At 35.1% G+C, this 22,248-nt stretch overlaps 1 protein-coding gene across 9 annotated transcripts in view; it reads right to left on the bottom strand.

Annotated features, from left to right (window-relative positions):
* Positions 1 to 22,248, bottom strand: part of LOC149532930 (protein argonaute 1-like) — a 63,461-nt gene that overhangs the window by 26,714 nt on the left and 14,499 nt on the right. For 5 of the 9 annotated variants that reach the window (XM_089807037.1, XM_089807039.1, XM_089807040.1 and 2 more), the window contains exons 8-11: positions 22,110 to 22,242; positions 21,884 to 22,004; positions 21,521 to 21,624; positions 21,357 to 21,416 (exon numbers count right to left, since the gene is read on the bottom strand). In XM_089807037.1, the coding sequence (XP_089663163.1) occupies positions 21,357 to 21,416; positions 21,521 to 21,624; positions 21,884 to 22,004; positions 22,110 to 22,242 (418 nt within the window). Of the gene's footprint in view, positions 1 to 21,356; positions 21,417 to 21,520; positions 21,629 to 21,883; positions 22,005 to 22,109; positions 22,243 to 22,248 lie in introns of all 9 variants that reach the window. The other 4 variants (XM_089807042.1, XM_089807043.1, XM_089807044.1 and 1 more) reach the window with 2 other exon arrangements.

The raw sequence follows: 22,248 nt of genomic DNA, 5'->3' as shown, positions 1-22,248 counted from the left end.
TTTTTGTTAATTCTTATATACTGAAATGGGCTCATAAAAGCCCAAATCCTACAGAACCATTCGAAGTCAATTTTCATTTTATATATATATATATATATATATATATATATTTTTTAAATTTAAATTTTATTCTTTGAATATAGTTCGAACAGAGTGGAAGTTGTCGGTTTAAACAATCCGAAATAGATATTTTTTTAATTTAAATTTTATTCTTTGAATATAGTTCGAACAGAGTGGAAGTCGTCGGTTTAAACAATCCGAAATAGATATTTTTTTAATTTAAATTTTATTCTTTGAATATAGTTCGAACAGAGTGGAAGTCGTCGATTTAAACAATCCGAAATAGATATTTCAAAGACTCCAATGATAACAAAGGTCATCTAAACAAACAAAAACATTCATAAACATGCATTTCAAAATCATACAAATTCGTTTGAAAGTTAGAAACCCTACCTTTTGCTTTAAAAACTTCAACAAGATTCGGTGAACCGGAACCTAGAACCACCCTCTTCTTCTTCTTGCTCCTAAGCTCTCCTTTTTCACTTGCAAACACTCTCTTCACTCTTGCACAAACCCTTATCTCAGCTCTTCACTCTTCTTCTTCTTGCTGTTGCAAACAATGAGAAATGCAAATGTGAATCAAAATGAAGAATAGAAGGGTTTTAAACAAAGCAGGAGGAATGGATGGGCCCCACAATCCAATACAATAAATAAAAAACATTAAAACATTTTAAAAATGCGTTCAACTTTTTGATTTTTTATGTGTCTTTTTTGCTTGCCGCGAGAGACGTCCAGGCATCCCCCCACAACAAAGGAGACTCCTTGCCATCCCCCCGCACCCGTCTCGGAGACATCTCCCTATCTCGGAGACGTCTCCCCGTCTCGAAGACGTCTCGCCGTCTCCAGCGGCAGTGGCGCTTTGAGTGGCGCCGCCCGAAACGCCGAGACGCCGTCCCCCCGTCCCGGGGACGTCCCCGTCTCTGAGACGGCCCAGATTTTAGGGGAGGACGCATCCCCGTGTTACACTGATTAGTAGTCATGACACATCAAAACCACTTGGAATACTTAGAGAATCCCAATAACATTTTGAATCCAAGGTTTTAGGTTCCCATTTAAAATACTAAACAAGTTATAGAGATTTGTAGTATTGTGTACGTTGTAACTAGTCAACAATTGCCTTCAAGGGTATTAATTTTATGTCAATTCCCAGTAGCTACACAGAAATGGCTTATAGAATCTTAAAACACATTGGATAAGCTAGGAGTTTTCAAAAGGCCATGAATAGTCAAGCGTGGAAAGTGGAGTTATTAGCAATTCTTTATAAAACCCTAGGTTAAACAGCAAAATCAGACTTGATAACACAATTCTCAATTTTCTCCCAAACCATGGCACATAGGAACTTTAAACCAAATGCATAGGGGAAGCTAATTCAATTCTTCAATTACTCCAATTGGTTTTAGACTCTGACCAGTCCGTACACAACCATATAAGTCTCTACAACAACAAAGTTGACTATAATTTGTATTTTTTTCAATCATTCAACCTCTTCCATACATCAAAATCTGACATGCTGACATCGAGATGACTTCAATCGACCTCCATGGACTTAAATACACTTGACTCGTGGCCTTTCATGGTTGTCCAAGTAGAATGACTCTTGGACTTCCCCATGTTGCCAAAAATTTGCAAAAAAGTCACAAAGTTGCAAAAATGCAACTTTTACAATTTTGCAAGAAATGTTGTCAAAATGAAAACTTTTTAAGATCGATAAGAAAGACCTCCTAAAGGCGCTAAAAATATCACAAATAACCCAAGCTATTACATAATGTCCATGTTTGGTCATTTGCACATATTAGCTTATGACATATGCCAAAATGGAAATGCCAATTACAATTTAGACTTATTGCTTGACCAACAAAACAAAACAAATCAAATGGCTTCAAAATGTTCCTTGGTTCCATTTAAGGCCTTAGGTCACCAAGTGCTGGTATTCACTAACTTGATAACAAAGTTGTCATAAGTTTTGCCAATCCTCAGTCAAGTTCCCATTTACAAAGATCTCAATTTGTTAGGATCCCATCGACCTATCATTCATGATCCTCTTTACGAATTGTAGAAAATGGTTATAATATACCTCCATGGCAATTACAATTTAGACTTTTTGCTTGACCAACAAAACAATTCAAATGGCTTCAAAATGTTCCTTGGTTCCATTTAATGTTGTGATATGGAGCCTAATCAGACTCGGAGGTTTATTCGGCGTGGTTTTCTCCCCATATTATTTCTAAGGGGATTTGGGGCCCAGGACGGGGTCAAGGGGCAACGCCCCTACGAGGTCCTAGGGCAGCGCCCCAGGTGCACTCTCTGTCACAATACAACGTGGGATCGAGGGGCAACACCCCCACGAGGGTTTTTTAAAGCCAAAAATGCCCTTATATTGTAAAAGGCGTCAGCTACTACTTTTCTATTATTCTAGCCCTAATTTTGTAAGCGGCAAAAGCTTGTATAAAAAGGCTTAGGGTTAGGAACTTTCATAGTGTGAGGCAAAAATTGGTTCTTACAGCAGTACTGAGCTGTAAGGGATTACAAATTGTAATCAAGTTGTAATCACTGGATCATAATAATATTGGACTTGTTGTTTGGTGGACGTAGCCCAAGGATTGAGTGAATCACGTTAAATCTTGGTGTCTCGTGTTTTCTTTTATGCGATCTACTATTTTCTGGTATTGGTTACATTTGCATGTAACTGTTATTTCTCTCTGAGGTTAATCCTAACATTTAAGGGCTTAGGTGACATCATTCGCCTGTTTGGCTTCAATGGGCTCTTAGAATTTTCCAATCGATTGAGTTGGAACCAAGAAGCTCCAAATGCCAAATCACTCATAATTGCAAAGTTCATGTTTATTGAATAAGTATTGTTAGTCCCCAAGTGATTATCAGCATATCACATCATATAATTGAGCTTAATTCTCAATCAAAAGGACCTTGGGGTTGTCTTAGTTGACAACACAGTCATATGCATAGCTTAGCATCTAAGCTTCCTTATTCAAGAGAGAATTTGATATTTGGTGTTCCATCCTAGAACACTAAGCATTTCATACTCTATGTTGGATTAGTCACAGAACTCACATCAACAACACCCTTCAATGAAGTTAATACTCTTGCATGCACACCCTTTTAACATAGTCTAAGGCTCTATAGATATTAGGGTTCTAACCATGATGTATGAATCTACCTTTACTACAAAGGATGTAAATATATTAGATAGAATCATGTTTGTTTTTTATCATGATGTATGACATTTAGTTTCTACAGCTTGAGTCAAATGGCATCATATTTTGTCTACCCTCTCTTCTTTAGCTATCTTCCACCTTTTGATTTCACAATTAAGTTGGTGCAAACTAGCTCCAATTTTTGCTTTCCATTTATTTTCATTCATATGCAATTCTCTCGAGTATGATCATGTGTCAGATTAAAATGTTTGATGTAATTCTCCTTTTTCCTCCCAAGTTGTCCATCAAGGTGCTTTCCTTCAATTTACCCTGCAACAAATTGTTAGTGCCAAATAGAAAAATATAAATATAAACATGAAATTAAGATCCTATAATATGTTAGACATGAAAAGACAATTAACTATTAACTGAATGCTACCCCTTACTAACCCCTCCTAATTGTTCAAAATAATTCTTTTGGGATTTACCCAACCCTCTAGTGATAATAATTCTCGATTAGGCAAGCAATCATCATACGAAGAATATCTTCCTAAAGCCCCTAGGATCTCTATTAATAAACATATTCATTAACAATCACCTCCTTGGTATCCCACCTCTAACCAAGCCTCCAATCTCTAACATATACATTTGATTAACCACTACAATATCTATATTGCCTCTAAGAGATTCTCTACTCTGAATTCCATTTTGGAATCCCGACATTCAGTTAAGAAAGCCCTCTAGTCTCTAAGCTTTCTTATGAGAAACTCGACTTCCATAATGGATTCCCTCTACCAACATTAACTTGGGCACTTCAAGAACTATAAGTTCTTATCTCATTATAATCTATTTCAGCTATCACATAAATGAAACAATTATAATATACCTCTAGTGGGTCTCTTAAGTTTGCACTTGATTCTCTACAATAATATTTCTAGTTAGGGTCCCACGTTATATATTCTTTACTCTCTCTATCAATATTGGGACTTAGTTTCCCCAAAATTGTTGGTATCTCTAGCTATTGTTGTCTTTTAGAGTCAAACACTTAGTCATTTACCAGGCAGAGTCAGATGGTCATCACTACAACCAAGCTACACTATATAGGTCGAGTCATGTATATAAACTTGTATATACCGAGCTCTATAGGAGTCGAGCAAGTATGTGGTCCCCTAGTATTTTATATACAAGCCAAGTTCAACACCTATCGAGCAATTCAAGCATATAAGTGTCGAGTTACATAGTAAGTGCCGAGCACAATACAAACCGATGATAACAACATGTCGAGTATCAGAGATAGTAAGTGTTGAACAACGCAGAGTTTACATAAAAGTCAAAAACGATACAAACTTTGGGGTAAACCGTTTTCAGGCCAGCATGAAAAGAACATTTAATATTTGTAGAGGTTGCTATAGAAGAGATACACGTTTCATGACGTGTATCACAGATCCCTATGTTCTGTGATCAACGACTCAGATGGAGAGGCAAAGTATGGAAGCATCCAAAAAATCTTTTATGGAACTCTTTAAATAGAGAAGGTTTTAACCTAGAAAGGAAGACAAGAAAACGACATAGATGAGCTACGGTGTGACAGAGAATATGAAGAGAAGAGTAAAATGCGAATGGTGAACTAGAGGATCAAGATCAAATTAGAAGTCAAATAGAAGTGTTATGTTATCTCTTAGCAGAACAAGTGACCTAATCAGTGCAGTGAAAGGGAAGAAAAGCTTTATCAAATCAAAAAAGAGGATCAATTTGCAAAGAGAAGATTCGAAATCAGCTTACAGAGCAAACCAAAAGTCAAGAACTGAATCAATTTTTAGTCAACTTGAATCGGGGTAAATCTCTTAACAAAGTGGTCTTAACGGATCTTTGTAAATCTCCTAACAGAGTCCTTACTTTATTGTAAGTGTTAAATCCTCTAACAAGGTGAGACCTAACGGTCTCAAAAGCTTTTAACAGGGTAGACCCCTTACAAGGTAGATCATATATTATGATCAAACATTATAACCCTAACAGGTTAACTTTATTACTGCAATAGTGAAGATTTGTGGGTGTCATCCCCACTCGAGTTTTACCTTCACCTTGGAGGGTTCCTGGGTAACCAAATATTGTGTTGTGTTTATTTTCATGCATGTAATAGATTAGATCTACATAAGATATTGTGTTGTGTTTATTTTCATGCATGTTACAACAAGTTTACTCTTACAAGTTTTCATTCATAAGACAACTAGTGAATGTGTGAATGAATTGTTGAAAATTGGAAGTGTTTAAGATTCTGATTCACCTCCCCCCCCCCCCCCCCCCTCAGTATCTTGTTGTTCAATTTATACTTCCATCAATCAATAAAATAACTAGTCCTCCCTTGATGATCTTATGCTCATTTAAAATTCTTATTGCTGCCCCTTGTATGTAATATCTTCCACATAATCATTGTCTTATGTGATTTTTTTTATCTGCAAGATACCCGCGCTGATAGAATCTTGTTGAATGGTTTTTACTAACTTTCCGTAGTCTCAACTTAAATGACCTTCCTCTTCGTTAGCTTTTCTCTAATGTCTATGTGGTCTGATTCACGATGTCTACCTTTGTCATCTTATTTTATTTCTTTGTTGTCTCTACCTTTTTATCGGTCCTCATCCTATTAGGATGTTTCTGCCACTTATCTTGTTATCACTGCTAAACATTGGTACTAGTCCTTTCCTTTACTATTGTTGATTATCTTTGACTACGTATGATGTAAATGTCTTTTAATCTTTTTGTCTTATATGCTCTTGTCATGTTTGATGGGTTTATTTCCTTCTGTCTGAGTTGTGTATTTGTTGCTTTTGAAGCCTTTGCCTACATATGTCTATGTGGTCTGATTCATGATGTCTACCTTTGTCATCTTATTTTATTTCTTTGTTGTCTCTACCTTTTTATCGGTCCTCATCCTATTAGGATGTTTCTGCCACTTATCTTGTTATCACTGCTAAACATTGGTACTAGTCCTTTCCTTTACTATTGTTGATTATCTTTGACTACGTATGATGTAAATGTCTTTTAATTTTTTTGTCTTATATGCTCTTGTCATGTTTGATGGGTTTATTTCCTTCTGTCTGAGTTGTGTATTTGTTGCTTTTGAAGCCTTTGCCTACATATGTCTAGTATCCTTCGTTGCTTACTTGGCGATGATTTGTATTGTTCGATGGTCTATGTTCATTTGAACTTTCTGATTTTTATATCCATTGTATCTCTTCCTAAGGCAGCAACCTTTGGTTACTTCAACCAAAGGCCACAACCTTTGCCAAGTGACCAGAGGTCGTTGACCTTAATGTTTTATTTGTTAATCTTTTTCATATCTTTATTATTTTTGTATTTTATATCTTCTTCCTTTTAATAGGTAAGTGCTACCAGAGGGGGTAGCACCCATAGTACATAGCTTCAGTGATCAATAGCTCAGAAAAGAACATGAGAATCGGAGCCGCACGAGGATTTCTCTTGGTCAATGATGGGAAAGAGACCAACCCAAGAATAGGGATCTGGGCTATCAATAATCTCCTTATCTTTAGACACAGCGCGATTGGCAACACAATTAGCCGCCCTATTCGCCTCCCAATAAATGTACTTCAACGAGTAATTATCCAGCAACTCGTTTGTATTCTATATCTTCTTAAATATATATTCACTGTATTACTGTTATTTCATTTATATATATAATGCCATGTTCCCCCAAGTTTTCGAAATGAGGATGGCAGGGGACAACAGGACGAGTTCCCAGAACAGTAAAAAAAAATTGCCAAATTTGGGGAGGGGGCAGCAAATGGGGGCAACTATATAAATATAGAGAATTTTTAAGCGATACACTGAAATTTGCAAATATACATGTCATTCGTATGAAACTAAGGACAAAGCATGTCATTTAAACATTATAGAACCTTAACATACACCATTTCTATGTCATCTAGGAAATAATAATATTAATTGCTTCATATTACAAAATATTGTTTGTTTATGTACCCAAGAATATAGAAACCCCAAGCAAAAATATCCCATGTTCATGACCAATGACTACACCTGACACAACAGGCCTAGGATTTCCTCTTAATGCCCATTTGAAGTTTAGTTTTGCAAATTTGCAAATTCTTTTGGATTTAACTTCCACCTCACATTTTCCTAATCATTATGTTAAATATAAAATTTTATTTTACATAAGAACTTATATTGCTGCATTAGTACGTGGTGTTTGGCATTTGGGACCCTAGGTATACATCTATAATAAATAGATGGACTTTTAAAGTTTTTTACCCATACCATGCTTCCAAACTAGAGAGACAAAAAAATTAATCTTACATAAAGAGCTTATATAATATTTCTGCATTAGTATGTGATGTTTGGCATTTGGGATATTGTGTATACATCTATAATGAAAAGATAAAGTTTTTAAGTTTTTAACACACACCATGCTACCAAATTAGAACAAATTCACGCTGGGAGAGAGCCCCACACATTCAAAATAATCACAGCTCAACAGTGAGACTTTGTGACTAAAAATAAGCCATCATAACTCTATATGTTTCCTCGAAACAACAACAAACTTTAAATAACACAAGAACTAATAAAATATCATTCTAATCTTTGTAGATCAGATTACAAATCTAGTATTTATTTTACCTATTATATGACATCTCTATATCAGTGTTTGTAGGCCAGGGCTAGGGAATTCCAACCCATGGTAAAAAGATGGGCTTTATAGTATAAATCCTTTTCATGTTTCCACACAAAAATATATCCAGGATAGAAGAGCTTCACACAAAATCCAGAGCTTACCCTTCTTTTTCGTTTTGACTTGCAAAACACTGGCGACTAATGGTCGTCCCTAAGACAATTGAGGGATGTTTTTGACGTCCCCTACCATCTTGAGGACCATCGTACATCCCCAAGTTTTTCCTCCCCTGTCCCCACATCTTCGAGATGTCTCCTGCCAATTCTTGAATTTTGGGGACGGGTGGGGGATGTCCCATACTCGTCCCCCCGTCTCGAGGACATCCATGTTTTCGAAACTTGGCCTTTTTGGGCGGGGACACATTCTCGAGGAAAGTAGATATAATGCACTTATCATGATTTTTGTATTTTTTATTCACTTATAATTATTTCTTCTATCATATAATGTATATATATATATATATATATATATATATATATATATATATATAATTATTGTAATTATTCAATGAGATTTAACTTTGCTTGATATAATTTTGCAAAAACTATATATGTTTAATTTGAAAAAATACACCATTTTAGTATTTCATTTGGCGATGATATGTATTGTTCGATGGTCTAGGTTCATTCTAACTTTCTGATTTTTATATCCATCACGTCTCTTCCTAAGGCAACAACCTTTGGTTACTTCGACGAAAGGCCACAACCTTTGCTCGAGTAACCAAGGGACGCTAACTTTAATGTTTTATTTGCTTAATCTTTTTCATATCTTTATTATTTTTGTATTTTATATCTTATTAAATATACATTCATTGCATTATTGTTATTTCATTTATATATATATATAATGCACTTATCATGATTTTTGTATTTTATATTCTCCCTTATGTTATTATTATTTCTTCTATCAAATATACATTATATAATGTATTTCTTTATATATATATATATATATTGCAATCATTCAATGAGTTTTAACTTTGCTTGATATCATTTTGCAAAAAATATATATGTTAAATTTGGAAAAATACACCACTTTAGTATTTCATTTGGGTTTATCACATTTTATTTCTTCGTTGGTGCTTGAGCACTCATTTATTTTAGTATCCCACTTATTCAACCAATTTTTGTCTTGTTTCCTCCATGTGATCTTCAATTGTAGCAGCATTTTTACATAGTTGGTTAAATGGAACCCACCACCACCAAACTTGTCTACACATTCCCCTAATGAATATCCTGAATAAAGTAGGGGATAGAAGAAAGCCATGCTTGATTCCAATATCACTACCCAAACATTCTAATAAGACTTGTTTTGTTCTATGGACAAGAACCCTATAATGTTGAGGAATTTTCAAATACTTGACAATTCACTTCTCAGTACCGTGTCAAAAGCCTTCTTGAAGTCAACAAAGCCAACCAATAACCTTTGCACCTTGTATATTCTACACCTTTTCAACGAAGTACCTAATTGTGATGCAATGGTTGATTGTAAAATGTTTCGCCAAGAGCTTGCTTACCCTTTGGCCCCTTTTCCCTCCTTTTCAGCCTAAATGTTGATTCATCATTGTAGAAAGCTTTGTCATAAAGCCTACCTAACCAAAGGCCCTCTTTCCTTCCTTTTCACCCCAAATGTTGAATAGCCTTTCTATCATGCTTCCAAAAAGAAAATTGATTATTATAGTGTAAAAATCTATAGGGTCATTGATGTCATCACTTTTGTGCAAGGGGATAACAACACCAGTAGTCCAATTTGTTGGAAACCCACCCCATTAAATGTTTTTTAGATGTGAGGCACAAGGGCTTCCAAGGCCCATTTTATGTATTCTCTTATAGACCATCTATGTCACGAGCCTTTACCATTGTCATCTTTATAATGCTTTCTATAATGTTTTTTATGAAAAGATTTCCTAAGATGATTATTGGGAGGGGAGGGGGTGTCTTGATCGTGTTCCCTCTCATTTATAGTTGCTTTCTAGACTCTTCATTTGTATCTTTTTTTTTGGCAATTCCTTCCAAAACACTCTTGGATTCAGCCTCCCAAGTGTGATCAAACATTTCCTTCTAGCTTGTATATACTCCTATTTTTCTAGCCTTACAAGCTTTCTGTGTTCCCTACTATTCCCCCATGTTTTGACCCTTTTCTTTGCTACCTTACATTCTTCATCATACCATAGCTTTTGTTGAAAAGCTACTTTTGTTGCTCTTTTTAAGCCTAGATCTTTTGCATGTGCTAAGGGTCTTTATTATTATTGAGGTCAACTTGATGCTATCTATTGTTTTCTTGTTTGGAAAGACCTGCTTGGCTGCCAAATCTTGCAGTTGTTTTTGGAGCATTGTTCGAAAAGTTTATTGCTTTTCAAATGCCAAAAGGATTATGCCTTGAGTAGTTTCTTTCTTTACATTTTGTTGCGTTTTCTCTTTAAACTGAATTATCTTTGTAAAAAGTGATCTTTACATATATAGGGTTGTGGTCTGATTTTGTTCGTATGGGGCAATCCTTCACCTCTACCCTTATTAGGCTAGTCATAAGTTTCTTTGGGCTTATAACATAATCCACCATGCTTTGACCATTGTAGGTTTGAGACACGATGTCTCCTAATCTTGCCCAAGCTTTTAAGCTATTACATATAATCAAATCATACAGCCTGCAAACAAATAATAATTCTGCCCCATACCGCATGATAGCTCCTTTTCCATCTTAAGACACTCTTTCTCAACTTTGATTCTCTTCTTCCAACCATAAAGGGTTGTCATCTATTTTATCTTTGCTACTAAGGCAAAGAGCTTGAGTGTTTGTTGTTCCAGCATTAAAGTCTCCAACTAATATGATTTTTCCTTTGTGATCGTAAACAGATATATCCATTTTTAGGGCTGTTTAATGATCTTCTTCATCTAGTTTCCTCTTCTTAATGAGTTTTGATGCGCACGGAGCAAAATAACATGCTGCCAGAAAAATTATGGTCACTTTAACCTCTATTGTTAAACATCTATACTAATTGTTTGGGTCTTGTTTTTCAACTTGTATGATTTTTCCCTTTCCACTTTCACCTATCGCGTTCCACACTGATACCTTCATATATCCTTTGAAATTTGGAACCCTACAACCTTCATACTCATGTCTCAACAAGGGAAATTATGTTCTTCCCCTCTGCTATGGATCTCCAAGGGACCTCTCCAATTCCAACTTACAATTGATAGGCATGCATGTGGGGCTCTGTCTTCCTATTAGTATGTGTTGTTTTATTGCTCAACTGAGCCTTCCTCTAAAAATCTATGTTTCATTGCCTTCATTTATCGTTTCTACCACCTTTCCCCATTCTTGTCTTTCTCTACTAGTTGTAGAAGGGGGTAAATCTTTGTCCACGTATAATTTTGTACCTTTAACAAATCTTTTATTACTCATAATCTTGTTCTCGTCCTCTATGATTTTCAATGTTACCCTTACATTCCCTATTTTTGTCATCTTGCAACACTCTCAATTCTTCTTTGCTTCTCTGTGAGTTCTTGGGATGTCCCATTTATGAAATAGGATTTAATATGATATAACAATAGCATTAAAATATAAAAAGAACTCAAATAAATTTAAAGGACTTAATTAAAATATAGTTAAGTTTAATTAATGGTTAGAAGGCATGAAATGAAAAGATGAGACTCCCTCAAGGATGAGATATAAATGGGTGAAGAAAGTTTTATTTGGAAGGGGAGAAGGAGAAAAGAAAAGAGAAGGGAGCATGGGCACTAAGGGCCCATTTGGTTGCTGGCATAGGAATTGAAAATTAGAATAGAAAAATGGAATGGGAATGGAAATGGGGAATGGGAATGGAAAAGGGCAATTCCAATCGTGTTTGGTTCACTTGGAACTCGATTGGGAATATGTTAATCTATTGTTTGGTTGTACAAAAATGGAATAGGAATAAAGTTAAGTTTTGTATTTTTAAAAATATTTCTCTTAAATTTTTTTGTTTTAATTTATTGTTTTCTAGTTAATTTTTTCAATAATGGTAAAAATGTTATTTTATTTTTATTTTTATTTTATTCATTAAAGTTGATGAGAAAAATAATTTATTTCATTTTTTAAACAAATAGATACAATTAAAAAAATGTTATAAAAAAATATTTTTTTAAAAATGTTAAAAAAATATTGTTAAAAAATTTACAAAATTTTAAAAAATTTAATTTTAAAAAAATATATCAGATTGGGAATAGAAATGGTCTATTCTAATAACAGATTTTTTTGGCACAGACATATGCTCATTTCAGGGGCAAAATTGGAATATGTCTTCCTATTCCCAATTCTGATTGAGCATACCAAAAAGCGAATATAAAACATATTCTAATTTTCTTTTCCTATTCCAGTCCTATTCTAGCAACCAAATGGGCCCTAAGGAATGACTAAGGAAAGAATATTGAATTGGGAAGAACTAAAGAAGGGTTGTGACTCTTACATAAGGTGGTATGGTAATTATGAAAGGTTTCAACTCTTTTAAAGGGCATAAAGGATTAAGAGTTGTGACTCTATTGGAAAGATGAAGTTATGAAAGGTTGCGTCTCTCCCATCATGAGGATATAAAAAGGAGAGAGCCATTTGCTGAAGGCAATCATAGTCAGGTTTTTGTCTATGATATCAAATAATATTGATATGCATAAAGGGAGCATTGGAGTTAAGGAAGGACTAATAGAAAAAGGAAATAACTTCCAAAGAAGGATGAAGAGTTATGACTCTATTGGAAAGATGTAATGATAAAGGTTGTGTCTCTCACATCATGAAGATATAAAAAGGAGAGAGTCATTTGTTGAAGGCAATCATAGTCAAATTTTTGTCTAAGATATCAAATAATATTGCTCTGCATAAAGGGAGCATAGGAGTTGAGGAAGGACTAATGGAAGAAGGAAATAACTTCCGAAGGGGAAGCAATTGTGGAGGTTTGTAAAAGAATATGGCCATTGATAAGGGCAGACATAGTGAAGAGGTGTGACCTTTGCTCGCAAAAGATACAAAAGGGGGGAGAAGGATTAATGGCGAGGAATATAGGTTATAATGTATATTCGATACTCTTAACAAGGACAAAATGAGAAAAGAAATGAATCATTCACATTGTTGACACTGTGTGACAGAAAATTGTGTTGTAACACATCTGAGTTTAATAGTCATTTACAAATGTTAGACCTGAAATTTATTACGAATAAAAAAAACCTTACTTGTTTAATATATACATGTATCATAAATTGTGATATTACTATTAGGATTCAACTCTGTAGCATTTTGAGTCAAACTCACTACCCATGTTTCATGAGTAATATCTCACATATCTCCTATTAGGGATTAAAAAACATGAATCAATGAGCTTGACTCAAAAAACTGCACAGTTGAATCCTAATAACACTATTACAATTTGACTTGTTATGGAAAATATCTCATATCATAGATGTTTGTTAGTAATACAAAATCAGAATTAGATATCAATTATGTTATTTTATATATATAAGTTTATAATATTTTACATAAGTTTATAAAACACATAAGTTTATAATATTTACATGGCCTATTCCTTAATCACTCCTATAGCCCCTTAAAAGGATCGGTTGGGGTTGGTGTTGTATAAGGAAAGGCAAAGTAAATTCTCCCAAGGTAGGTGAATCCCAATATGAGATGGGGTCCTAAAGCCTTGAAGGAGCTTTGTGTCAAGCACCCTAGGACAAGCAAATCCCCATCCTCCTTAGGATTAAGTTTAGGGGGTGAGAAAGGAAGTGATTCTACATCTATTAACTATCAAATGTCTTAGGAATCATTAACGGTTTTAACTTGATATAATCACATGGTGATATATGTTAATCATTGGGAATTAGTAGCCTCCTACTACACAATATAACAAATTGTGATTTCCAAGTGCAACCATGACCCTAATTAGGGAGATTAGAGTAAATTAAGTATAATCCTAGTTGGGAACATGTCAGTTCTCTCTGATTCTAATGAACCTTTTGTTATATGAGCCCACGAGTTTGACTCTTCTATTTGTTACTTTAGCTTAGCAACCTTAGCTTAGTTTACTTTAGTATTAGACTCTATGTTTGTCAACATTGATTGGAACTCTTGTAGATGTAGTCTCTTTCCCTCCTGACTTCAAAAGAGTTTCCATTTTTAAACTACAATAAGCCTACGATTGGTATCCATGACCTCTTGCCATTTGTAACATTTCAACCATTACAATGTTTCCAAACCTTCAAGTCTCCTCTTTACCCTCATTAATTCATTAACATACAAATACAATGACCAAGTCAATGGGTTTTAGTTAGGATTGTATTGGTCAAGCTTTGCGTCACCATCAACCACATTTTCTACCGCGTCTTGCTGCTTCATTCCCTCAATGCATTTAATTTGGTGATCCTGTGAACATATTTCTCCTGCTAGGTTTTCAAGGCTATCCAAATATTCTACTTCTTGTAATTCTATCACTGCCTTTATTTGCTCTGGTTGTGCACCATGCATGACTGCAGTGTGGTTAAGACTTCACGTCTATCATCTTCGGTAAGATAGTGACAAACTTGTAGCATCTAGGCCATCTTAACCTTCTAGATATCTTGGCCTTCCTTTTTTGCAAGATCCACTTTAGGTGCAGGCATGTGGTTCCATGCTCCTTGGAATGGGTACAAGGTATCAATATTTCTACTTGAGATATCAATTTTTCTAATTGAGTTAGGCTCTCCTGTTATTTTTTGTTCCCCTTCTTTGTTTTCCCCTCAAGATTAATCACCGAAGTACCATGTGCATTTGTTCAACTTTAAAAAGATCTACTGATAACACCCTCTTTTATCTTGCTGTTTTCTCCCATATTAGCTGAGCTTAGCTTTGTTAAAAATCGTTTTTGCACTAACATCAGTGTAAGAATGGCTTAGGCCAGAATTCACCCAAAAACTAAAGAACTCAACACAAGCACACAGTAGACCAAAATAGACAGAGTATGATCAGAATGATGATATTCATTCAATATGCCGGCTTAAGAGTACGCTAGGAGTGCCTGTATATAAAGGCCTCTCAAGAAGCACCTAAAATGTCTCTAGAAACAACCAAGAGATAAGACAATTAAGCACCTTATCCAACATTCTAGATGAATGGATAAGAATGACAAAGTGTCATATGTGTGTAAAAGATTCCTGTGTTGTAGACAACATGTGCTTAAAAGAGGTGCGGACCCCCGTGATGTCATCATGAAAACTCACAAGAGTGCACATACTCCTAGGTGACTAATAAATAAATATTAATATAATGCATTAACCTAAGAAAACTTAAGTGTAATAAGTAAACACTTATTTACACCAACAATTAAGAAAACCAATGTCCCCCAATTGCCAAGACTGTTGATTGCAGATTTCATCACCCCAATGTTGAGTGGTTGGCATTTCACATCTTCAAACCTTTTTCCTAATCGCCATACACGTCCATTTGCTACTGTCCAGATCTGTATAAGTTCAAACAGCTTTATTACAGCACAAGGACAAGCATACAAATTTAGCTTTGTTAAAACTGATTTTTGCACTAACATCAGGAAAACCAACATCCCCCACTTGCCAAGACTGTCGATTGCAGATTCCATCACCCCAATACTGGGTGACTGGCATTTGACATAATAAAACCTTTTTCCCAATAGCCATACACTTCCATTTGCTATTGTCCAAATCTGTGCAAGTTCACACAGCTTTATTACAGCACAAGGACAACCATAAAAGTCATAAACATAATCATAATTTCATAATTGGCAGTTATCATCTCTTCCAAGCAGCGTGAGTGATTTCTGCCTGGTATTTTTGAGGTTTTGTCTTCATTCAATAAAAAGAATATACTAATTTGTCATTGAATAAAATATCATATTGTAGAATTAGAAACTTCTGTCATATCAACTACCTGTCATATCGGATCTGAATTTTATTATTCACTGAGAATTGTGAAGGTTTTCCAACTATCTCTGGTTGAAACAGCATTGTAAACAGTTACAGTATATTTTAGCTGCTTGAAGTTCAGAATGTATTACAAAGGAACTTCCTTAAAGTACACAAATTTAGGGGTGTCACAACAAATGAACCATGAGGGGAAGAGTCCTAGCCAATTAGCATGACTTTGTACTTTCTCTTCAAAAATTACTAGAAAATCCTCTGCAAAACTAGCAAAGGCAGAAGTGTAGCTTCCAAAAATGACTCAGCACAACATTTGAGAGAAAAATTACAAGATGGGCATTTAGTCTATAGTTCCTAGAAATATGATTCCTCTAACTTGAAGGTTCACAAAAACATTTCAATGACTAAAAAATCTCAATGGCTTGCACATTAATTAAAAAAATACAAGGGGCAAAGGGGTATGGGCAATAATATCCAAGATTGTGCAATCTAACAAGTGCATTTAGCAGGTATTGCCAGCAAGGGGAAGATGTCTTAACATCTTCAATACTCACCACTATAATTTAAAAAGTGGCAAGTCATCTCTATAATTTGGAAAGTGGCAAGGCCAAAAGCAATGCCATACAACAATTGAACTAAGTTGTCGGATTTGGACCCTGGAGCTCGGGTCTGGGTCCAGATTCATCCGAGTCCGGATTCGACCCCGAGTCCACAAGGGGTCCGAGCAGGGCCCGCGTTTTGGCCTGCGGGTCCTCCCCAAAACGCGGGCCCTGCCCCGTCGCAAACTCAAGTGAATCCGAGTGGACCCACGGCAAGTGGGGCCAAAAAGTGGCCCAAAAAAGCATTAAAAATATGTTTTTTTTATTGTTTTTTTTGCCAAACCCTAAAGTAAGGCCTATTAGATGCATTTCATTCATCTAATCTCTCATTTGCTTTGTCATTTTGCTCTCTCATTTTGGTGTGGCCATTTTGCAAGTTTGAAGAGAAGGTTGTAGAGATTGTTTGTGGAGTCTCAAATCCTTCAGATAATCAGTGCTGAGTGTTCCAGGTATGCATTTGATCCTTCCTTTTGCTTCTTTCATAGTTTGTTTTTAGTTTTTTTTTTTTTATTGTTCTAGATTTTTATCAAGTTTTGTACAAGTTTTGAAAAAAAATTTTAAATTTGTTTTTATAGATTGCAAGAATCCAAGAATGAGTAGTCAGGGTTCAGTGGGTGGGGTGGGATCCCAAAGATTTAAAATTGATAAAGGCTCTCCTTTGTGGAAGTATACAACAAGAATTGAGCAATGTGCTGGTGGGGGAGGGTATATATGGAAATGCAATTTTTGCCAAAACCAATATAGAAGCTCCTATTTCCAGGTTAAACATCATTTGATAGGGCCACCAGGTCAAGGGATTTCCATGTGTGAGGGGGCCCCCAGAGGGAGGTAAAAAAGGGTTGCCGGCTCCTCAAATAGCATGCATGTTAAAAGAACAAAAAGAGGCTGATAGGTTAGTGTCAAAAGCAAAAAAAGATAAGTCAAAGCAAAAACCACCAACACCACCCTCTCAAACAATTAGTAAACCACATCCCTTCCTACCTACCCCATCTATGGATGAAGATGAAATAGAAACACTCGCATCTCGCAAGAGAGGCCCATTAGATACAGCATTTGAAAATGACAAGAGAGAAATTGTTGACATAAAGATTGGGCGTTGCCTCATTACAAATGATGTTTCATTCAATCTAGTGAGATCCCCTTATTGGAGAGGGATGGTGAAAGCAATAAATGATGCACCTCATGGTTACCAATCCCCTGGATATGAAAAGTTGAGAACCACCATATTGCATAAGGAGAGAAAGAAGAATGTAGAAAACCTCCTCAAACCAATAATAGATTCTTGGATCCAAACGGGGTTGAGCATTGTCTCTGATAGATGGAAAGACTGCAAAAACCGTCCATTAATAAATCTGATTGCTGTTTGCCCCAATGGGGCAATGTTTTTGAAGGCAGTTGATTGTGAAGGGCAAGTAAAGGATGCAAATTTTATTGCCCAACTTCTCATTGAATCCATAGAGTCCGTGGGAGCTAACAATGTTGTCCAAGTAACAACGGACAATGCTAAAGTTTGTAAGGCTGCAGGTGCCTTGGTAGAAGCACGATATGAGCATATCTTTTGGACACCATGCACTGTCCACACCTTGAACTTGGTGATGAAAACAATGGGCAGCCAAATTGAATGGATGAAAAATGTGTATGAGGAGGGTGAACAAATCCAAATGTTTGTGACAAACCACCATATGTCACAAGCAATTTTCAGAACTTTCTCCAACTTGGAATTATTGAAGGTAAATTTTAAACTTTACTTAGCTTCATTTATCATTTTAATTTTTGTGTCATACTTTACAAAATTTAATACATATTCTTAAATTTTTGTGTTATCAACTTATCATATTAACTTACAATTTGAATTAACATGATAATAGGTTACTGAAACAAGGTTTGCTTCACACACAATAATCCTTAGACGACTTGTGAGGGTGAATGAGGCATTGGGTCAAATGGTTATTAGCAACAAATGGGATGGATGGAAGCAAAGCTGATACAGAAAAGGCCAAAACTATAAAGGATTTGATCTTGAGTGATGATTTTTGGAATAGGGTGGAATATGCATTAGAACTCACCAAGCCCATCATGCCTATGCTTCAATATGCCGACACAGATGAGCCTTATTTGGGGAACATATATGATGCCATGAACTCCATGCTAGAAAGAATGAAATCAGTAAATTTAAATTTTTATACAATACTTTATCCTTGTTTATTGAGAGATTTTGATTTTTGATTTTAATTAAGTTATTAACACTACATCAAGATAACTTACATGTACATCATTTGACATCCCAGGTCATTCAGAGGAGAGAGCAAGATCCTGATACCTTGTACACTAAGGTGGAGAAAATTGTTCTACGTCGTTGGAACAAGATGACTACACCTTTACACCTCCTGGCATATGCACTTTCTCCTAAATATTATAGCTGTGAGATACTTGCTATTCCTCGTAGAGTGGCACCATATAGAGATCTTGAAGTTGCTGCTGGGTATAAGAGGGCACTTAACAGGGTCTTTAGTGATCCTGATGTGGCATCAAATGTTAGGAGAGAGTTTGTTGATTTTGTCTCAAGCAAAAATGCAGAGCCTGATGCAATCAATGACCAAAGTAGATTGGATGCCATTGGATGGTGGTACTTACATGGGGAAAGTTACATGTACCTCCAACCTCTTCCCATTAAGATCTTGTCACAAGTATGTATTTAAATTTTTTTTCCTTTTCTTATGGCCACTTAGCTTGTCGAATTAACACTCTTAAATTCCTATTGTATTGTAAAATTACTTAGCTAATTTTTTAAAATTTGTTGGTTGTCTCTCTAGGTTGCGAGCTCTTCTGCTGCTGCGCGGAATTGGAGTACATATTCCTTTATCCACTCAGTGAAGCGTAACCGATTGGGTTCGAAGAAGGCAGAGGACTTGGTATTTATTCACAACAACTGGCGCCTCCTATCACACAAGGATCCAAGATATAAGAAGGGACCAGAGAAGTTGTGTGATGTACTACTTGAGACTTCTGACTTGGATATAACTATCCAAGATATATCTAGAATTGCCTTGCTAGATGTTGAGGAGGGTGAGGAGAGGATGTGGCTGCATCTGGGGCTAGTGGAACCGGTTTGGATTCCAATGATGTGGAAAATGTCAATGATATAGATGAGGATGAAGCCATTGATCCCTCATATTTTGATGACCCATTTGACCCTTGAAGGGCATTTGCGTCTTTGATAAACTATGTTTAAACATTTGTCATTGACTCATTGAGTCATTTATGATTTATCACTATGTTTCACAGTTTCAAACTTTATTAAGTCATAATTTATTATCTATCAATCTGATGAAGTAGTCTATGTTTTGAAATTCCATTTTGCATTTTAGTAATTCAATGTATGATTTTATTTACAACATTAGCATAGATTAATGAGTGAGTATTTAATGTTTATCTTTGACATTTGGCATTGATCAATAATCAAGTAACATTGATATATTCATACTATGGAATGACTTAGTTTTACTTTTACAACTATGTGAGTTTTTTTTTTTTTGCATATATATATATATATATATATATATATATATATATATATATATATATACTCACGAACCCTCCCACAAACCCAAATGTGGAAAAAAAAAATTGCCTAAACTACCGAACCCCGAACCCGAATCGGCAACTTAGCAATTGAACCACTTAAGGAAGAGCCTTGGCCAAAAAGCATGACTTGATTTTTTTCTACAATTATTGCTAAAGAGATTTAGGATAAAAGGCAAAGGGCAAAAAAAATTGCTTCAGTAAATACCTACACAAAAGAATAGGAAAAAATGAACAAAGAAGTGACCATTTCGTTCACCTCCTCCAAGCAATATGATTCATCTAGTTTAGACACACAAAAGCAGCCTTCAGCTAAAATATCTCTATAGATATGGAATAATAAGTAAAATATAGGGCACAAGAGATTATAGATATGGAATAACATATTAGAATATCTTAATTATTGATCTTTTAAATTCAATCATAAAGGCAAAGGACAAAAAAGCTGCTTCTGTAAGCACTTATACATAAGAATCAGCAAAACTAATCAACAAAGTGACTGTTCGATTTACCTCCTCCAAGATATATCCTTAAATTGGAGGTACCCACAAACACCATTTAACTAAAATATCTCTATAGACACGGAGCAGTAATTAAAACATAAGGCACAAAGGGTTATATCCAATTTAATAGACCTTGCCTACAAATAGCACAAACAGAGCCATTTATACAATGGCTTTAATCTTTCTACTTGTATAATCCTCGTTAGAAAATATCTCTATAGACACGGAGCAGTAATTAAAACATCAGGCACAAAGGGTTACATCCAATTTAATAGACCTTGCCTACAAATAGCACAAACAGAGTCATTTATACAATGGCTTTAATCTTTCTATTTGAATAATCCTTGATAGTAAACTTCATAATAGACTGCTAGATATTATCATAATGGACTGCTTGATATTAAACTGTCCATTATGAAGTCGCATCATATTTAGATGAGCTTTGACATTAAACATCAAACTCGTGTTTTCTACTTAATTTATTGCACCAAATCAAAGCATGTAGGATATTGTAGAAAATGCTTACGGCTCAGAAACATAGAAAAATCACAGAGGCCATTAGATGATTCATACAATATTTTATTCTCCCATTTCTCCTATTATGTCTCTTGTAGAGTCCATATGGATCGCCTTAATCAATCTTGCACCAATCAGTTCTAGTCTAGAAGGGTAAGTCTTCTTGGCATATGAGAATATCATCACCAATCACAACCCTCAGTTCTTTTCCGGAGAACTTGGACAAGCCATACACCAATATCAGACTCGCTAATAAATTGAAATTATTGATTTTATTTAATTTAATCTTAAGTATATTCCTACAAAATACAAAGCTCATATATTATAAGTCAATAGGAAATTTTATTGCATACCTTGCCTCTCATATTCCATGCACCATCTCTTGGATTTTCTTCTTGTGATTTATACCTAATCTGAAAATTTAAACAAAAACAACATTTTTATGTTGTACCATGTGAAACAAAATATTTGGTAATTATACAATTTACACTTGATAAAAAAAATCTGCCATATTTACCCTTGGTGGAGGTAACACCCTTCCTATAACTTCCGTCATTAAGCTGTTGATTAGAATTCCGAACTCTGCAGCATCTCTTAATGATGTAATTCTCAACCCTTTTCCTATCTGGAAGGATATATTTGAAACATACAAGTTTTTCATAGGTAAACTTAAATTTCTAGAATTTGATAAGAATCATGTTTGCAAATATTAACATAATACATATATATAGTTAAGTGTGTATAATGCTTCTTACAACATTTAATAAACTAGTCTGAGATATATTTCCTTGAACTACTGAAACAAAATTTGCAAAGCACTCTCTAATCAATGTTACAAAGGCAAAGAGACTCAAATTTCTACCACCAAAAGCACAGAAACTTGCCTCCATAGTACTCTTTATTCTATCCTCTGGAGACAAGCATGTTAGTTTCAATAGAGCTGAACGTTGTTGGTCATTCAAATTTTTTATATAAAGCTGATCCTTTTGAATATAACAAAGCTGTAATCAACAAAAACCATCAAATAACTTTGGGGTATTGAAATAAGATATTTGTAATTTCTTGCACTACAAACCAACTACATTGCCATCATTTTGAGGAGTTACCTCAATGGGAATGTATCTTTTCTTATCCTTGCTGCCAGCTTCAATTGCTGGAAATCCTTTAAGAGCAAGGCGTATATTGTATTGCTTAAGGAAATAGTCTGTAACAGTCAATTGTTCCCCATTGCTATCAAACCTGTTA

The sequence above is a fragment of the Cupressus sempervirens genome, chromosome 10 (assembly GCF_028749045.1).
Source record: "Cupressus sempervirens isolate cs-2001-9-10 chromosome 10, ASM2874904v1, whole genome shotgun sequence".
Classification (NCBI taxonomy): domain Eukaryota; kingdom Viridiplantae; phylum Streptophyta; class Pinopsida; order Cupressales; family Cupressaceae; genus Cupressus; species Cupressus sempervirens.
The sequence above is the reverse complement of the archived record's forward strand: the minus strand, read 5'-3'. Positions and strand labels throughout refer to the sequence as shown.